At 43.4% G+C, this 17,873-nt stretch overlaps 1 protein-coding gene across 5 annotated transcripts in view; it reads right to left on the bottom strand.

Annotated features, from left to right (window-relative positions):
- The window catches only part of HGS (hepatocyte growth factor-regulated tyrosine kinase substrate), a 304,838-nt gene that overhangs the window by 179,115 nt on the left and 107,850 nt on the right, over positions 1–17,873 (bottom strand). For all 5 annotated transcript variants that reach the window (XM_086931122.1, XM_086931123.1, XM_086931124.1 and 2 more), the window contains 2 exons: positions 13,467–13,590; positions 8,760–8,812 (listed from right to left, as the gene is read on the bottom strand). In XM_086931122.1, coding sequence (XP_086787248.1) covers positions 8,760–8,812; positions 13,467–13,590 — 177 coding nt within the window. The remainder of the gene's footprint in view (positions 1–8,759; positions 8,813–13,466; positions 13,591–17,873) is intronic.

Genomic DNA, 17,873 nt, shown 5'->3' with positions numbered 1-17,873 from the left:
CCCAATGTTTTCCTACCCAGAAATCCCTGCAAACCACAAATTTAGGTTAAAAAAACAGTTTTCCATACATTTTTGCGTGGGATCGCCGTGTCGGCACAAATGTCCTACCACCCTGCGTTCCCCTTGTTCTCCCGAGTAAAATGATACCTCACTTGTGTAGGTGGGCCAAAGGCCTGTGACTAAGGCAGGGGGGCTTAATTTGTTACACTGAAATACTACTTTTTTCAACATTCGTTTTTGGCCTGTTCTGCTTTGGGGCACCCACACAAGTGAGGTATCCTTTTACTCGGGAGAACAAGGGGAGCGCTGGGTGGTAGGACATTTTTGCCGGCACGGTGATTCCACGCAAAAAAGTTTGAAAAAGTGATTATTTTACCTAATTTTAAGGTTTGCAAGGTGTTCTGGGTAGGAAAACGTTCGGGGACCCACGCATGCCATACCTCCCTGGACTCCCCCGGGGGTCTACTTTTCAGAACTGTTTGGGTTTTGTACTTTCCAAAGAATACCACCGAGCCCCGGGCCAAAAACTCAGGTCCCCCCCCCCAAAATCAAGGTTGTTTTGCAATTTGGTATTATAAATTCACCACCGTACAATTTGAACCATTTCCTTTCGCAGCCACTATGCCTACCCACGCAAGTGAGGTACCATTTTTCTCGGGAGACCTGGGGGAACGCTGGGTGGGTGGAAATTTGTTGATGCACGCAGATTCCGGAACTTTCCACCACAGAAATGTGAGGAAAATGCGTTTTTTTCCTCCAATTTCTTAGCTTTGCAAGGGATTCTGGGTAAGAGAACCTGGGGGTAGGCAGTCGAGGGACCCCATCCTGAATTCCCCTGGGTGTCTACTTTTCAAAAATGTATAGGTTTGCTAGGTTTCCCTAGGTGCCGGCAGAGCTAGGGTTCAAAAACAAAAGGTAGTCTCTTTGCCCAAAACGTGCACAATTTCACTGAAAAATTGAGTTGTGACCACGTTGCGTTTTGCACTGTTTCCTGTCGCAGCCACTATGCCTACCCAGGCAAGTGAGGTACCATTTTTCTCGGGAGACCTGGGGGAACGCTGGGTGGGTGGAAATTTGTTGATCCACGCAGATTCCGGAACTTTCCACCACAGAAATGTGAGGAAAATGCGTTTTTTTCCCCAATTTCTTAGCTTTGCAAGGGATTCTGGTTAAGAGAACCTGGGGGTAGGCAGTCGAGTGACCCCATCCTGAATTCCCCTGGGTGTCTACTTTTCAAAAATGTATAGGTTTGCTAGGTTTCCCTAGGTGCCGGCAGAGCTAGGGTTCAAAAACAAAAGGTAGTCTCTTTGCCCAAAACGTGCACAATTTCACTGAAAAATTGAGTTGTGACCACGTTGCGTTATGCACTGTTTCCTGTCGCAGCCACTATGCCTACCCACGCAAGTGAGGTACCATTGTTTTCGGGAGACCTGGGGGAACACTGGGTGGGTGGAAATTTGTTGATCCAAGCAGATTCCAGAACTTTCCTCCACAGAAATGTGAGGAAAATGTGTTTTTTTTGTCAAATTCGTAGGTTTGCAAGGGATTCTGGGTAACAAGACCTGGTGGTAGGCAGTCAAGTCACCCCATCCTGAATTCCCCTGGGTGTCTACTTATCAAAAATGTATAGGTTTGCTAGGTTTCCCTAGGTGCCGGCAGAGCCAGGGTGCAAAAACTACAGGTAGGCACTTTGCTAAACAAGCATTTGCAATGCAATAGGTCTCGCATTAGGAAAGTTTGAGCTGTTGGTATTGTAAATGACATTTTTTATTTATGCGTTGGTTTTAAAAATACCGAAATTAATAGCTTTATCATTTACAATGCCAATAGTTTTAACTTTCACAAATGTGACACCTATAGCTTTTGTAATGCAATATGTGTTGTATTTTCACGAAAATCCAAGAACAGAATTGAAATATTAACATCTTTTTGTGACATTTATAAGACAGACGTCATCGTTGTTCGAGTACTTTACGCTGGTGTTTGGATTCCTGTAAATCCCCTGCGTTGCAGGGTGCTTAAGAATTTTGTGATCACAGTTGTACTGTATTCCGTGCTGGGGGGGAGGGGAGGAGAGAGAGAGAGAGAGGGGGGGGGAAGAGAAAGAGAGAAAGAGAGAGAGAGAGCGAGAGAGAGAGAGGAAGGGAGGGGGAGAGAGAGAGAGAGAGAGAGAGAGAGAGAGAGAGAGGGGGGGGGGAGGGGAAGAGAGAGAGAGGGAGGGGAAGAGAGAGAGAGAGAGAGGGGAAGAGAGAGAATTGGAGTTATGCTAATGCAACCAACACTTACCCTTGTCAATGGTCCATCTCTGTGCAGACTTCCAGATCCATCTACAAGGTTCATAAGACCTCCAGCACGTCCTGGTAACTGGCGTGTCACACTGGATTGGTTCCGGGTGCACTAACTTGTGTTAAATTCTATTGTAGCTAATACCGGTCCAGCGTTCGTCACAGAATATGTTTTTGACATTTTTTAAAAGTTTATGGTAGCAATAAATAATAACAAAGCCTCACTCATGAGTCGATTTCTTTCATTCACAGTACTTTGCCCAACCTGACTCCTCCTTATCAAGGGGAATATCACGTAATTTCGCAAACCTGTCACTCAAATGTAGGAGGCGCAGCTACTGCTAGGCAGTGCAGTTTGTGAGGCATAATACTTTTAACTCTGCTTCAAAGTCCGCTCAAGCAGGACAAAACTGCAACAACATTATTGCATTTGATTTATGTCCACTGAAACCCGCTGCCATAACAGTTTTCCAGTCGAATAAAATCCGGCGCTTGTACTTTATGTAAATGAGGAGCTCATAGGCTAGATTCTGTCGAATTAAAGAAAATGCAAGTACATCTTAATAAATCTAGTTTATTGGCCTTTAGCGCATCGGTTTGTTTGTGCGGATGGGAGAAAGGAGAGGGCAGAGATTTAGAAAGAGGGAATGGAGAAGAGCTAGCAAGAAAGAGAGGTTGTGAGTAATAGAAAGATCAAGAGAGAGAGTTAGATAAAATGGTGAGAAGGGGCAAGAGAGAGAGAAAGAAAGCGAGGGGACAGTGGAGGGGCTAAACAGATAGAGAAACTATAGAGGGACAAAAAGAGAAACAAAAGTGGAGATAGAAAAGAAAAAGAGAGTGACAGTCAGAAAGAGAGAGAAACACAGAGAGAGAAAAGGAGAGCGATCGCAGACTTGAACTCAGTCTGCCACTGGGGCACACCCTTTCTTCACCAAGGCTTCGGCAATAACTGTTGGCATCTGCGTGGGGGTTCTGATACAAGGCACCAGGGATTCGCCTGACAAGTGTCTGACTCCGCCCCTGTCCTAATGGCCTTCCAGACACGGGCTATCGGAGCATTTCTTCCTTTGCACAAGAGCACACCGTTCGAACTGCTTTCCACTTACACAGCTCCTCTGTAGAGTTCTAAGCAGTTGGTGGGGAGTGCCCCGTGAGCGAACAGCCTGTCATTCGTGTTCACCTCGCTTGCCCAACGGAAATGTAACAAACATCACGACACAAGAGCCTGCCTATGGCCAAGAGGAGGCGCTGTGATACTCCAAGCAGGCAGGGGCCGTGCACTGTTCGTAGCACCAACACGCACATTCTGCACGCCATCACTATTCATGCACGGCTAAATCACAACAAACTAAAGTGGGCTCAAGTGCTTGCTAATAATGCATCACCATTTCAGGTACCTGTGAAGACTGGAAGTCTGAGCTGCTGAGCAGAGCCAGCTGGAAATCCAACAATCTCTGACTTGGATTACCTTGGCAGGCGCACAGCCCGCTGAGCTACCTTACGATCACTGTCAGAGCACAGTGGAGGGACTGGGAAGTGGGGTATTCTTTTCAAAGGCATGCGCTTTTGGCGACGTGTTTACTAAGGAAAAGTAGTGGCAAGTAGTAATACAAGTATCAGTTCTGTTCCTATTGTGAAGCATTCTGACGCCTTCGGGTAAAGTCCGCGCTATATGAAAACGCATTAAATAAATAACTAAATAAAAAATGATACCCTTTGCAGTGAGGAGATTGTGAGTGTGGACTTGGCGCCGTCTCTGCACATGTCACGGTGTATGCGGCGGCTACTGCCATAGCACAGGGATGCAGGGCTGCGGAAAAAAATCAAAGTGCGCACTGAAAATAAAAAGTGTAAGCAGTGCCCTGAGCTGCGGCGAAAAGACACCCGAGCTTGGGAGACGAGTGTCTGGGCACCCCCAAAGCAACGCCGAATATTGGGAATACTCACTGTTACCTGGCAGCGTAGACTGCCTCTGTGCTCACACAAAGCGATACACGAGCGAAGGCGCCCCGCGGCCCTTGTCCTTCTTCTACTTCCATGGCCCTGGTCTGCTCGCTGTTCTCAGGCTGGGGTCGTGCGCAGCTGATATTAGATCTGGGTCCTTGTCCGTACTCTCTTTCTGCGGGGGGCGGGCATGCGCGCGCTCGCTCAGTTCGTAGGAGGGACGCACTGGTCCTTGTTATGTTACGCGTCTGTATAGGAGGCCGAATGGGGGCACGCGCCGGCAGTTAGACAGATGCCATGGAGCCGCCGCTTCTGATCACCGCCTGCCTCCTGCTGCTCGGCGGGGCCCTCGCCGACCCCTCCGGTGAGTGCCAGCACGTTTCCTTCAAGCCTTTTCCGCGTTGTGGAATCCTCACATGCGGTGTGGCTTCGGGGGCTGTAGAGTGCGAGCACGTTTTCACATAAATGAAAGCGAAACTGACACGCGCACGTTAGACCTGAATGAAAGCGCAACAAGCAGCCAAGGCGCCAAAGCGCGCCCACGAGCACAAATCTCCGGCAGGAGACGCTCGTAACAGTCTGATGTCCACAATATTCCCAGAAAAGCGGCAACATAAGTTGTCTCGCATAGACAGCAAAAGCTTCGCTTTTGCTTTCGTCTAGGCGAGACCTAAAAAGGGTCAATTTGTAACTGCAAAATTTAGGTGTCACCACTTTGCATTTTGCGCCGTTTCCTGTCGCAGGCACAAGGGCGACCCACACAAGTGAGGTACCGTTTTTATCGGGAGACTTGGGGTAATTCAGATTTGTAAATCAACTGTTATTACCAATTGAGCTTTTGCGCATTTCTCCCTTTCAATGAAAGACATTGTGTAAAAAAAAAATAATTTTGAAAAATGACCAATAATTCTCATGCTAGTATGAGTATTCCCAATTTTGAAAATTAGCAATAATATACTGTTTCTGAACTCTATATTTTGTACCCAATTCAGAAATACATAGGTGTCTTTCATACAGATTTTTCCATGTATACATTTTCCAAGACAAAGTGCTCTATACCCAGTAAATGAAAAAATACCATTGCAAGTTGCTGCTCAGTTTTTGGATCTGGGTTCGTCGGGTTCTTGGTGAAACTACAAGTCCTATATATCCCCACAACCAGGAAGGTCTAACGGATGTAACGGTATATTGCTTTCTAAGAGCTGTCAAAACTAGAAAAAGTTATAGGTGAAAACGTTGAGACAAAAGGCTGTTTTTTTCAACAAATTTTCAATTATTCCAATATTTAACTGTTAGTTTCTATAAAGAAACCTTCATGGAATTAGACAAATGACCCCTTTCTGAATTCAGAATTTTGTCTACTTTTTGAAAATGTACAGCTTTCTAGGATCCATTATTGCTTTCAAACTCATTTCTACCATTAACTGGAAGGAGGTGGAAAGCTCTAAAAATAGCAAAAATAGGCTATGTCCCAGAAAAATGCCAAAACTGTGTGAAAAATGTCGGTTCTCTGACAAAAGACTGTCATTTCCTAAAAGCTGAGAAAATGGAGATTTCAGCCCCACAAACCCTTTTTTGATAACATTTTCAGGGAAAAACCCAGAGGCTTTCATTTGCAGGCCGTTTTTCCCATTTTTCTGAAAAAAACAAAAAAAATCACTATATTTTGGTTAATTTCTGGGACCCCTCCAAGGTAATCCACAAACCCTGGGCACCTTTAGAATCCACATGATGTTGGAAGAAAAGGACGCAAATTTGGCGTGGATACCTTATGTGGTCAAAAAGTTACAAGGGCCTAAGCGCGCACTACCCCAAATCGCCAAAAAAGGGCTTAGCACAGGAGGGGAAAAGGCCTAGCAGCGAAGGGGTTAAAAGCACAACGTGTAAAACACATATTGTACTTTTGAACTTGCTGCATATCTTTTAGGAAGAAGTATAAATAAATAAATAAATAAATAAATAAATAAGTGACCCTACATCAGAGAACCTCAAGGCCCACATTTCTTGTAGCTCCTTAAAACCCCAAGAATGAGAGACATCTGTATTTGGCTCATTCATATCTTTTGGTTATGGAAGGTACAAGTTATGGTTTTAAAATCGTTTAAATTAGAAAATTATACATGAAACAGTTTTGTTCTGGGCGATCAGGAAACATCGTTGATGTACAAAACTGAGAATGCCTTGATGTTTTAATCTAATCGAATGTTCTTTAGTGTTAGTGTCCCTTGAACCACCACACTGGTGGTATTTTGTGCGTGGAATCACCATGCCGGTAATGGTTTGCATATATGCTCACACAGTTGATGTCTTGCACATGAGGTTTCCCCCAGTGCTTTGTTGAGCCTTAGATCATCTTAATGATTTTTTTATACATGAGATCATTACAGTCCAAACATTTTTTTGCAAGTGCCCAGCACTATTGTGATATTTTGTGCAAATGATGTGCAGTTATTGCCTGGCATTATCATAGGTGGCAGTACTCTGTACATGGGCAAATCATAATGTTCATATGTAGTGCTTGAAAGTTTTACGATGGTGATATTTTGTATCTGGGATTATTCCAGTCTGCTATCAACCCAGTTGTGGTGTTTTGTATCTATGAATATTACATTAGGAATGTTGTGTGCAATTGGTAATCCCAGTAGTTACATGTAGTGTGTGCGGCTGTTCAATTTTGATGTGTATGTCGGATCTTCCTGTGGTGGTGGTTTGTACCTGGGAACATTACATTGTTGTTATGTGCACATGCGCGATGTTATGTGCACATGCGCGATGTCATAGTGCTGATATTGTGTCTTGGAACATTACATTGAAGATAGGTTTGCCCTTGATTTTTTGTGCCCGAGATCGCCACAAAAGTGGTACATTATGCCTGATGTACCCACCTCTGTGTTGAATGCCTGCTAGCTCTACATAGTTATGGTAAATATTTTGAGTATTGCCACAACAGTTCCCAGATCTTAAACTGAAGAATAAGCATACCCCAGAGCTGAACCAAATTCGAACCTTAACTCTACCATTCACTTAAAGCAAACACTGCCCCTTAACTAAGCACACATAGCAATATTCCTTACGCTAACGTTTAGTCTGGTACTTACTACATTTAGTGTTGAAACATTCTCAGAAATGGTAATCTCAGTCCGGGTACAATCATCTAAATAATTAATGGTACATCAATGTAATGGATTCTGAGAAGTCAACCATATCATTTAAAAAGGAAGCCAAAGTGTCTCTAATGAACAGGTTCTTGCTCTAAGGCTCATGTACTTTAGTAGCCTGCCACATTAGCCCTCATTTGCTGTACCATGTAAAGTATTGGACTTCTACGATCATGTATATTTTGTGCGCGGCTTGGTCCCTATGGTGGCTTCTTGCCTCATTTTGGGATCCGCCACATCCTGTTTCACTCTTGATTTTGTTGTTGGTTTGCCATTTCTTCCTTCCTTACCACTTGTGAAGCACTCGGTTACCCTCTAGGGTCATGTTAGTGCTATATAGAACGTTATAAATAAAATAAATGCCCCATCTATAACAAAGTAGGTGAAGTGAGGATGCCAAAAATGATCAATGGAGAGGCGCTCGCCAAGACCAAGACCACAGTCACGCAGCTCCAAGACCATTGCCATGTAGCACTAGAATAGCTGAAATAGCAGCCACAGGTGGAACAGCTTGAAAGCGCATGGGTTTCAGTGTCTGACCCAGGCGAGGTGACATGTTATCTGATATAATGAAGTTATAATGATGCTTGTATAACTATATGAAACTGATGTAGCTGGACCACCAAGCAAAGTTCAATTTGTGCTCAATCATAAAGCACATTAATGTAAAAGAAAAATTCTTTGATGTAAAGAGTTTAACCTGAATTCATTTTTTATAAAACATAGCCCTTTTTTTTAATCAGTTTTTTTTAAGCTTTTCCCGGCCAACTTTCCAATTGGCGCCAGTTAACTGTCATTTCGAAATCGTTGCATTTTATTCGTGAATAGGCTTATTATTCCCTCCTTGGTACCGCCTTGTCTGCATTTGTATCCTCCCATAACGACTGGACTTCTTACTTGTGTTGTTACACGGTCTGCTTTATCTAGTGGGTGAGCACTGTTTTCTTTAATGATCTTCCCTATTCCACCAACGCTGTTACAACACACCTCTACCTTTTATATCATGTCATTTACTCATGTATTTTTTCATTTCCAGTGCAGTCCGTTTTAACTATAGCAGCTGTGCTAATTTATTTATTTCATTCACAGCACAACCACTTTCACTTCAGCGGGCGTGCTACAAAAACTTTCTTTCTTTCTTTTTAACACTTTATGTAAAAACGCCCCATAAGCATTTCCACTTTAATGTTATTTCTTTAGACGCTGCACCCACACACGTGGACTGGTTCCTGGCGCACGTAGCCTTGGCTGCAGCGCACAAAGACTTTACAATGCCGCACACAGAGGAAAAAAATTAGAGGGAACATTGCTAAGCAGTCCTTTACTTTTTTCATCATCCCCATATTGACAAGTAACCCAGATAAAGACTCACTCTTTCAGCAGCAAACATGGCATCACTCTCTTTGAACTCTGGGAAATTGTGGCCTGTGGAAAAAATAAAGAAAAAGAACAGAAGACCAGTTAAACAATACAGAATTTTTGGATTCCCAACATCTAGTTTGTCAGGAAAACCTACACACACACACTCTTTCAAACTAGCATAAATTGGAAACTTGTGCCAACCATTAAGCAGCATTTCTACTTTAAATACCCCTTCGGCCTTCATTTAAGAAAGTGTTGTGGTAATGTATAAAATATACCAGAACATAAGAAAAAAAAGCAAAAAGGGCCACATGAATTAACTTCAACAAAATTAATGTTGGCACCTAAAGGCCAGAATAGTAAGCAGAAACGCAAAAAAGTCAGACTAGTGGTACCAAATGTCCTCAATAACAAAGTCTCATACACAGGCTCACTTTACACCCAGGACAGATATCTGACTTGTCCAAAGAGTATTTTAGAAGAAGGATGGCCACTTTCTTCCAAACAGAACTGCAAAGTGCCACCCTGGAAGATCAACTGTGCTTTAACCAAAAGTGCCTTATTTCCTCGCGCTTTGTTCTCTAGAACTACAGCTATGGCAAGCAAAACCACTTTAATGCAACACCCATCCCACAGATTTTCAGTAACTTTTTTCGTAGGTATAAGAGCGAATCGGTAAGACGTGCACAACTTACCCACAAGTAATATAATGCGCTTGGAACTGCCTTTCAGGATCTGTGATTAATTTTGTAGTATAATACTTGATAAACCTTGTGATCAACATTGCTCTTGAGCACAAACTATTACCCCCTTCTTGGTCACAAAAACACACTGCAACTCTATTTCAGCTATTGTACATGAAAGCACATTACATCCTTTGACCACTTCTACAATAAATGTTATGTTATAATATTTGTAAAGCGCATGGCTGCCCCAGCAACGGGGCGTCCCAGTGCTGACTGTCAAATATAGTGAAGGGTCAAAGAGAATTTTAATGATTGGAGAAAAGCCAGTTCATGCTTCTGAGACACATTATTCCTTGCACTCAAACATTCCTGCAGCTCCACATCCCCACAGAAATGTTCGCTCAAGATATCTACTCTCTGAAAACTAAGACAAGGGCATTCCTTCACAAATTACAGATAAATAAGACCCAGAAAATCCTTGACATTTACAGGTTAGCTATGAATACACACTCTCTTGTCTTGGACGATGCAAGGCCCACCTATTTTCAACATATAACCTCTTTAAAACCACGTCTACTACCTCTGGCACATGTAATCATTAACCTTATTCCCTCCCACACGATGTTCACTTCATTCACCCCTAGCTCTCAGTCATGGACTCTGCATTATGCTTCTCATCCAAGATCGCCACTAATAAGAACACACTCTCTACTCTACTGAATGCCCCTTTTCCCCCAGGCCTCTTCTTTAATTTCTACTACTGCTTAGGTCCACTCAGCTAGTGTCTCCGATCTGAATCCTATTCCAGAATTCACTCCCATACTCAGAACTACCAATTTTATGTACCCAATCTGCCCCTTTCAGCCAACAAACTATTAATTCCTGGGCTCACTCTTTGGCTGTATTTTTCGGTTTAGCCTAGCAATTCAACTACTCCTGCTCAACTGTGCTTTAAGCCAGTTGCTGCACTAAAAATCAGGAGTGTAGAATTCATATTAACCGACACCCAGGACATATTGTTTGGAGTCAAGAACATCACGTTTTCCTGTTTATGTTGTCATGCAGCACAAACCCTTTCACTGCCAGGTCACAGTACCTCATTTTGGATTTGTGAAAAAGCATGGTCTGCAGTTAAGGTAAGATTTGTATCCATATTTTCCTACTGTTCGAACTTGTATTAATGGTTCATTAATGCGAAGTCTTTATTAATAGGGTCGTCGCTGTAAGGAAATGTGTATAAACATTAGCTAAGTTTAACCATTTGAGGCTATCTATAATGCTTACAGATTTCTGGGTGATTAATTTCGAATACCGGCAGAAACCTGAAAACAAGATTGATGATTCTTGCGTTCAATTTAAAATGTACACAAAAAATAGCAACTAGAAAAAAAAACTTTTGCTACACTGCAGTTCTAGGTATAATTTCTTTGAGGCATCCTATAGTAAAATGTGTTTAAATACATACTAGTATTCCAAAAACATAATAATGTAAACTTAGTGTAAAACCAGTTTCCACAAGGTGATAGGAAATATGAAAACAAACAAGTATTGGCAAATACAATCTGTCTGGTGGCGATTGCCTTTTATTTTGTCAGTGTGTGTTTTTCTTTCACATTCTTTTTGTAAAGCGTTATCGTTGTGGGAGTTACCAAGCCCTCATCAATGTGACAAAATCATTGGCTTAAAGCAAAAATGTTTTTTGGTCTTAAGAAGCACGCATTGCCATAGTAGTTCTTGGAACTGAAAGAAACTATGCTGTGTGCCTTGTTAAAAAGCAGAATGCTCAGAGCGAGATTGATAAGATGACAAAAGATAGCCTTTTTAAATAAAACAAAAGGCCTTGGTAATGCCAGACGTAATTAGGGGCTAAATTATTAAAGAAAATCACAAAATGCACCTATGGTAGAAGTCCTCGCACTATATAGATTTACAACTTTAGTGAATTTACAAGTGTTTACAGAAGAGGCCTGGAAACCATACTCCTTTGTTAACTGCATTTTTGAGTGAGCAAATAATCCTTTGTGTGTTTGCAAGTTTACTATCCCTTTTTCCCCAGTCTGGAAAAAGTCTACTTTTGCCCTTAAGTGGCAGTAGTACATTTCCAATGTGAACCAGTGTGGGAAGGGACTAGAGAAGAGTTGGTAAAACACATGAAAATGCAAGTTTATAGGTGCGTTTAGACTCAAAAGGATATTCCAACCCTGAAACTACCAATTACTGCTACTCCCAGCACCAGTAGATAGATTTGTGGAAAAAACAGGACATTGCTAGAATATAAACCCTGGCATAATTACAAAGGTCATTTTCAGAGCTCTGATTCTATGGGAATGAAAACGCTGCCATAATTTGACACCTCATTGGATGGCATCAAAGGGGCAAGTGCATTTTTGACAGTTCAAGCATCCCGTGCCATAGACAAGCAGGTATTTTATAACATTGCACATCCGTGAAAAATTCACACTGCTGATCCTTTTTCCTCTATTCCTGAGTATCTCAAATATCTCTTTTCTCATAGGTACTGGAATAGCTATTTTTCAACCAATTTACTACCTATCTTTCCTGTAACAACCTTCTCAAACCCTTCCAGTTTAGCTTTCATGCTCTTCAATCAACTGAGGAACAGACCACTCTGGAAGCACACATTGCAAGGAAAGGTTGCTGCCTGGAGGAAGAACCTCAGAACTAAAGAACACAGACAAACCTTGAATGAGTTGTGAACCTGCAGAGACACGTTCATGCATCAATACTGGTGATCCTGCAATGCTCCATTCCACCACATACGTTTTGAGTGCCCATGCTTGCCAAAGATCAGCCCGAGAGGATAGGAGGTACAGAGCTACTGCATCTTTGAATGGTGTGTGTATTTGTGGTGCCAGCCACTTGGATTCCTGAACCATATGAACCTTATTGATAGCCATTACAGTTCGGGGGCATTGTCATTTTAAGACGTGGTTGATTCCAAAGTCATATTCCCAGGTGGAAAAAGTGAAATCACTGGATATAGTGAATAACCAAATTTCATATGTTCCTCGTAAATGGAAATCCTGGACAGTGGCTGTTTTTGATATTTGGACCCAGTTATGCATTTACCCATAAAAAGCTTTATAGAGGATGATCACTCACTACTTCTTACGTTCCCATTGTGCGAGACAGACCAGATAGGACCACCACTTGTCTCTAAGACCACTAAATTGGGCACCAAACTTGGCACTATGAAACACAAATGACTTGACTTGGGAGGGACCATTACGGTCAAAGTGCGCCTACCTTCAGCTTATCAGAAGACACACAATTGATGGACGGTATGCAGAAAAAATCAAAACCTTCACCCCCCAGTCAAGAGATCTGGGTTAATTCCATCATTCTTTTGCTCACCATGCCACCCCAGTTTAGACCTGGCCATATGCAAATCAGTCTTGACCCTGTGCCTTATCAGCGGTCGTAAGCAGGCAACAAGTGTTGCTGTAAAGCTATGGTGAACTCTTCTTCACAAAACAGCATTTGGCCATGTAACATATTTAGGAGCTAATTAGGCATTTTCTGCTCATTAATGTTATTCTCTACAAGAAAGCTTAATTAAACTTTTTTAAATGGTTAATTTCCTGTGTTATTTCTCTCCTCCAAACCCTAAAATCAACTTAATTTGCTGGTAACTTTTAATTGCTCTTTTATTTTTCAGGAAATTAAAGACATCTAGGAAATAGTTTGCGAAACCAGCATTGTTATGCATGATTCTTATGTGCTTTTCAGACTTTGCTGTTGAAGTCTTTACTTCACCTGGATTCACTATGCAAACTGAATAAAGGTCTGACATTCATGCTACGAGATGATTTAAAATTATAACTTGAGTCGTACCTCAAGGCATGCAGACATACCCGACATAGTGAATAAACTGGGGAACAAAAAATACTTTTGGAGGTCAACCATTCTTAGTAAATGCCTAAATAAGGTGGGGATGGGGAACCCTTTATACAGGAAATATGCACAACACTGGACGAAAATGCATGCAAAAAGACCGCATCATCCCTCACCTTCAACCTTCATGATCTGGTAAGTGTCCTGCACCACCTTGTACTTCGGTTCGTTGCGGAAGGCGTGGGCCCAAGCCTGAATTAGGTACAAGATCTTATTGCGAACATTTGCCTCAACGAGTCGCTGTCATGGAAAAAAATATCACAATAAACATCAGCTGTGCAAGTTGTACATAAGGAGAGAAGAGATTATGCAGCATCTTAAAACAGGACAGCATCATCCTCCTGCTACAGATTGGCTTAACATTACAGGCACAGCCTGGCCTTGGTTTCTGTTCATAACAGATCACCCACAAGTCAAGGTAGGTCATGATGTTCTTAGTCTTCCTATGTCTCTTCTTGAGACTCTAATGGATCAGCATCCCCCCCCTTCCCTCCCCCCCTCCCGCTTGAACCTCGACACATTGCCTATAACCCATACTATCAAACAGAGGGGTTTCATTTACAAAATGTACACAGATGATACTCAACTAGTAAAAAGTATCACTTCTAGGGATAACAACAGGCTAATAGATTAAACAGCTCTAAAACTAAGATTCTGGTACTAAAGATTCACCAACTCCTTCTCCACTTAACTAGCCTCTGGACTTTGGTCTGTTACATATTGCCATCACAATGGCTTACAATACAGAGGTCCATTTTGAGTCGCAGCTTCCCCCCCCCCCCCCCCCCAAACACAAATCCAAGAGTAACCACATTAGAGGATTTTCACCTCCAAAAGTGTATAAAGCTATGCACATTGCCGACCATTAGCCATTACAACTAATTGGTTGATCTAGAGGTGTTATCCAGGCTGCAGCATTCTGTCTTCTAAAATAAAAAGAAAAAAGAAAACACGAAACCTGCACAAAGCTGAGCTGTCTGGAATTCCTTGAAAAGCAAGGCAGCAAAATATATGTCCAGTCATTTTTCTTAGCATCAACCAACCATACTTCTTTGGTCAAGACGGAAAAATGTCTATCCCGAAAAAGTGCCTGCATAAATTTGGAGGTAAAATCTCCAATGGTAGAAGGTGTTGGGAACAAACATGTCAAAAAGACTGAATAGTAAAATCTGCTTTCTTTTAATAAGAAGGTGGAACATTTCCCACATTAGGCATGCTGGTAACTGGTAGAAATGATAGCAGAAGCACCCTTCCAATGGGCCTCAGAGTGGTATAAACCGCACACCTTTCTCCCATTTTGTTTTTCCAGCGCACAGGTTTGTTACAAGATACTCAAACCCTTCTCATCCATCTGTTGCTACCAAGCCTATACGAATTTCAGTCCAGGCGGACAAGCTCAAAAATGGCGTTTATCAACCCTAGTAGCAGTAAGTTCTCATTTAGAAACCAAGTTGGAGCTCTTCATGAAAAACTTCCAGCACCAAACTTCATCAGGGCGGATCTCAAATCGGGCTACTGTACAGTTACATGAAACATGCAAACGGTGTGGGCGGCTGCTTCCAATAAATTTAACCATTGGAAATAGCTAGAGGTAGCACTTCAGCCCATCGTTCTTTTGCTCACCATGCCACCTCAGTTTCGACCCAGCCATATGCAGATCAGTCTTGACCCTGCTACTCATGGGAACAGTCCTGCCCGAACTGCCAGGCCCGGACTGGCCGTTGCGGGCACTGGGCAATCCCCTGGTGCGCCGCAAGGGTGGGGGCCGGTTTTGGGCCCTGGGGGCAGTTTTTTGTCACGGGGGCCGTTTTTGCAGCATAGCTGCAAAATCGGCCCTGTAGCAAAATCGGCCGAAAGAGCTCGGTTGCACCTCCAGGGGGCTGGCCGAGCACTTTGCCAGGGCCGGTTTTGGTTCTCATTCCGGCCCTGGCAAGCCAGTCACAATAAACAATTAAGGTTAACAGAGAAGCCTAGCTCTATTGAAACTTTGTTTGATGATACTACCATGAATGTTTTCCACCACCTTCGAGAAATAAAATAGCAGAAAAAGCATTGGCAAAGTGAATAGGTCTCACCTCTGTGAGATCTATTGTCTTTTTCAATGTTTTTTGTCTCATGTTGTACAGTAGTTTGGCTGAAAGTAAAAAATAAAAAAAAGCACTAAGACTCTTTTACTTTGAGCCACACTGCACAGCAGCTGCAATGTGGGGCAGCAAGCCAAAATAAATTGATAAAGCTATCCAAATAGTTCTATTATTTGGTTTTGACTTTAAAAAAAAAAAAAACTATTTCGTACAGCAGCATGGCTGTTGTTCAGTGTGGTTGAAAGGTAACACACAATAAGAATGAAAAGCATTTGACGTGGCTAGCGTTTTCCAGGTCTCAGTGCATTTAAAAAACATTTTTACTTTGTCACATTGTACAGTTCAAGTTCAAGAATTTATATAGCGCACTACTCACCCAGAGGGTCTCAAGGCGCTTGGGGGGAGGGGGGAGTAATTATTTATCGAATAGCCAGGTTTTAAGTTCCTTTCTGAAGGAAATGTGGTTCTGTGTAAGGCGGAGGTGAGTGGGGAGAGAATTCCAGGTCTTGGTAGCCAAGTAGGAGAAGGATCTTCCTCCTATGGTGGATCTGTGGATGCGCGGAACTGCGGCGAGGGCTTGATTGGAGGATCTTAGTTGGCGGGTGGGTGTGTAGAAGGACAATCGTGTGTTGAGGCATTCGGGTCCTAGTTTGTAAAGGGCCTTGTGTGCGTGAGTGAGGAGACGAAATGTTATTCTCTTGTTGACGGGAAGCCAGTGGAGGTCTTTCAGGTGACCGGTAATGTGAGCTTGGCGAGGGATGTCCAATATGAGTCTGGCTGATGCGTTGGAGTTTTTTCTGTAGTTTGGCTGTGGTTCCGGCGTAGAGGGTGTTTCCATAGTCCAGTCGGCTGGTGACCAGTGCGTGGGTGACAGTCTTTCTTGTTTCGGTGGGGATCCAACGAAAGATTTTCTTGAGCATACGAAGTACGTTGAAGCAAGAGGAAGAGACGGCGTTGACTTGTCTGGTCATCGAGAGGGAAGAGTCTAGGATGAAGCCTAGGTTACGTGCGTGGTCTTTGGGTATGGGTGCCGTGCCCAGGGCCGATGTCCACCAGGAGTCATCCCAGGCAGAGGGGGATGATCCTAGGATGAGGACTTCCGTTTTGTCGGAGTTAAGTTTTAGGCGGCTGTTTTTCATCCATTCGGCTACTATCATGCCTTCGTGAAGATTGGTTTTGGCGGTGTTGGGGTCTTTGGTAAGGGAGAGGATCAGTTGGGTGTCGTCAGCGTAAGAGATGATGTTGAGGTTGTGTTGTCGTGCGATGGATGCGAGGGGACTCATGTAAACGTTGGAGAGTGGGACTGAGTGAAGATCCTTGTGGTACTCCACAGATGACTTCGGTGGCCTCTGAATTGAATGGGCGGAGTCGGACTCTCTGGGTTCTCCCGGCGAGGAACGAGATGATCCAGTCCAGGGCTTTTCCTGGTATGCCGATGTTGCTGAGGCGTTGTAGGAGGGTGCTATGGCAGACTGTGTCGAAGGCGGCGGAGAGGTCGAGTAGAATGAGGGCAACTGTTTCTCCGTTGTCCAGAAGCGCTCAGATGTCGTCAGTCGCTGCAATGAAGACGGTTTCAGTGCGGTGTTTGGCTCGAAAGCCGGACTGTGAAGTGTCGAGGGAGTTGTTGGATTCAAGGAAGGCGGCAAGCTGATTATTGACGGCTTTCTCATGACTTTGGCCGGGAATGGGAGGAGGGAGATGGGGCGGTAGTTCTTAAGTTCAGAGGGGTCTGCTGTGGGTTTCTTCAGGAGGGCGCTAAGTTCTGCGTGTTTCCAGCTTTCTGGGAAGGTAGCGGAGTTGAAGGAGCAGTTGATCACATCACGGAGATGGGGTGCGATGATCGAGTCTGCTTTGTTGTAGATGTGGTGGGGGCAGGGGTCGGTTGGCGAACCTGAATGGATGGAGTTCATTAGGAGGATGGTGTCTTCAATGTTGATTGGGTTCCAGGCGTTAAGGTTATTAGAGGGCGGTTTGGGTTCAGAGGTGGGTGGAGTGGACTGTTCATTGGAAATTTTCTCAAAGCTGTAATGTATGTCGGCTATTTTGTTGTAGAAGAAAGAGGATAACGAATCGCAGAGGTCTTGGGAGGGAGTAATGTTGTTTGAAGCTGCGGTGGGGTTGGTAAATTCTTTGACGATGTTGAATAGTTCCTTGCTGTTATGGGCGTTGTTGTCTAGTCGATCCTTGAATGCTGATTTCTTGGTGGATCGGATCAATTGATGGTGTTTGCGGGTTGCTGTCTTTAAGGTGGTCAGGTTGTCAGTGGTTGGGTTTTTTTCTCCATGTTTTCTCGAGAGTACGGCATAGTTTCTTGGATTTCTTAAGGTCATCGTTGAACCAGGGGGCCTTTCTGCTACCCTGTTTGGTTCGGTGGTTTTTCAAGGGTGCTAATTCGCCAGCGCTGTGAGTGATCCATTGTTTGAGTTTGGTGGCAGCTTG

Source organism: Lissotriton vulgaris, chromosome 7, assembly GCF_964263255.1.
Source record: "Lissotriton vulgaris chromosome 7, aLisVul1.2, whole genome shotgun sequence".
Taxonomy (NCBI): domain Eukaryota; kingdom Metazoa; phylum Chordata; class Amphibia; order Caudata; family Salamandridae; genus Lissotriton; species Lissotriton vulgaris.
Note: the sequence above shows the minus strand (reverse complement) of the source record. Positions and strands in the feature narration are given on the sequence as shown.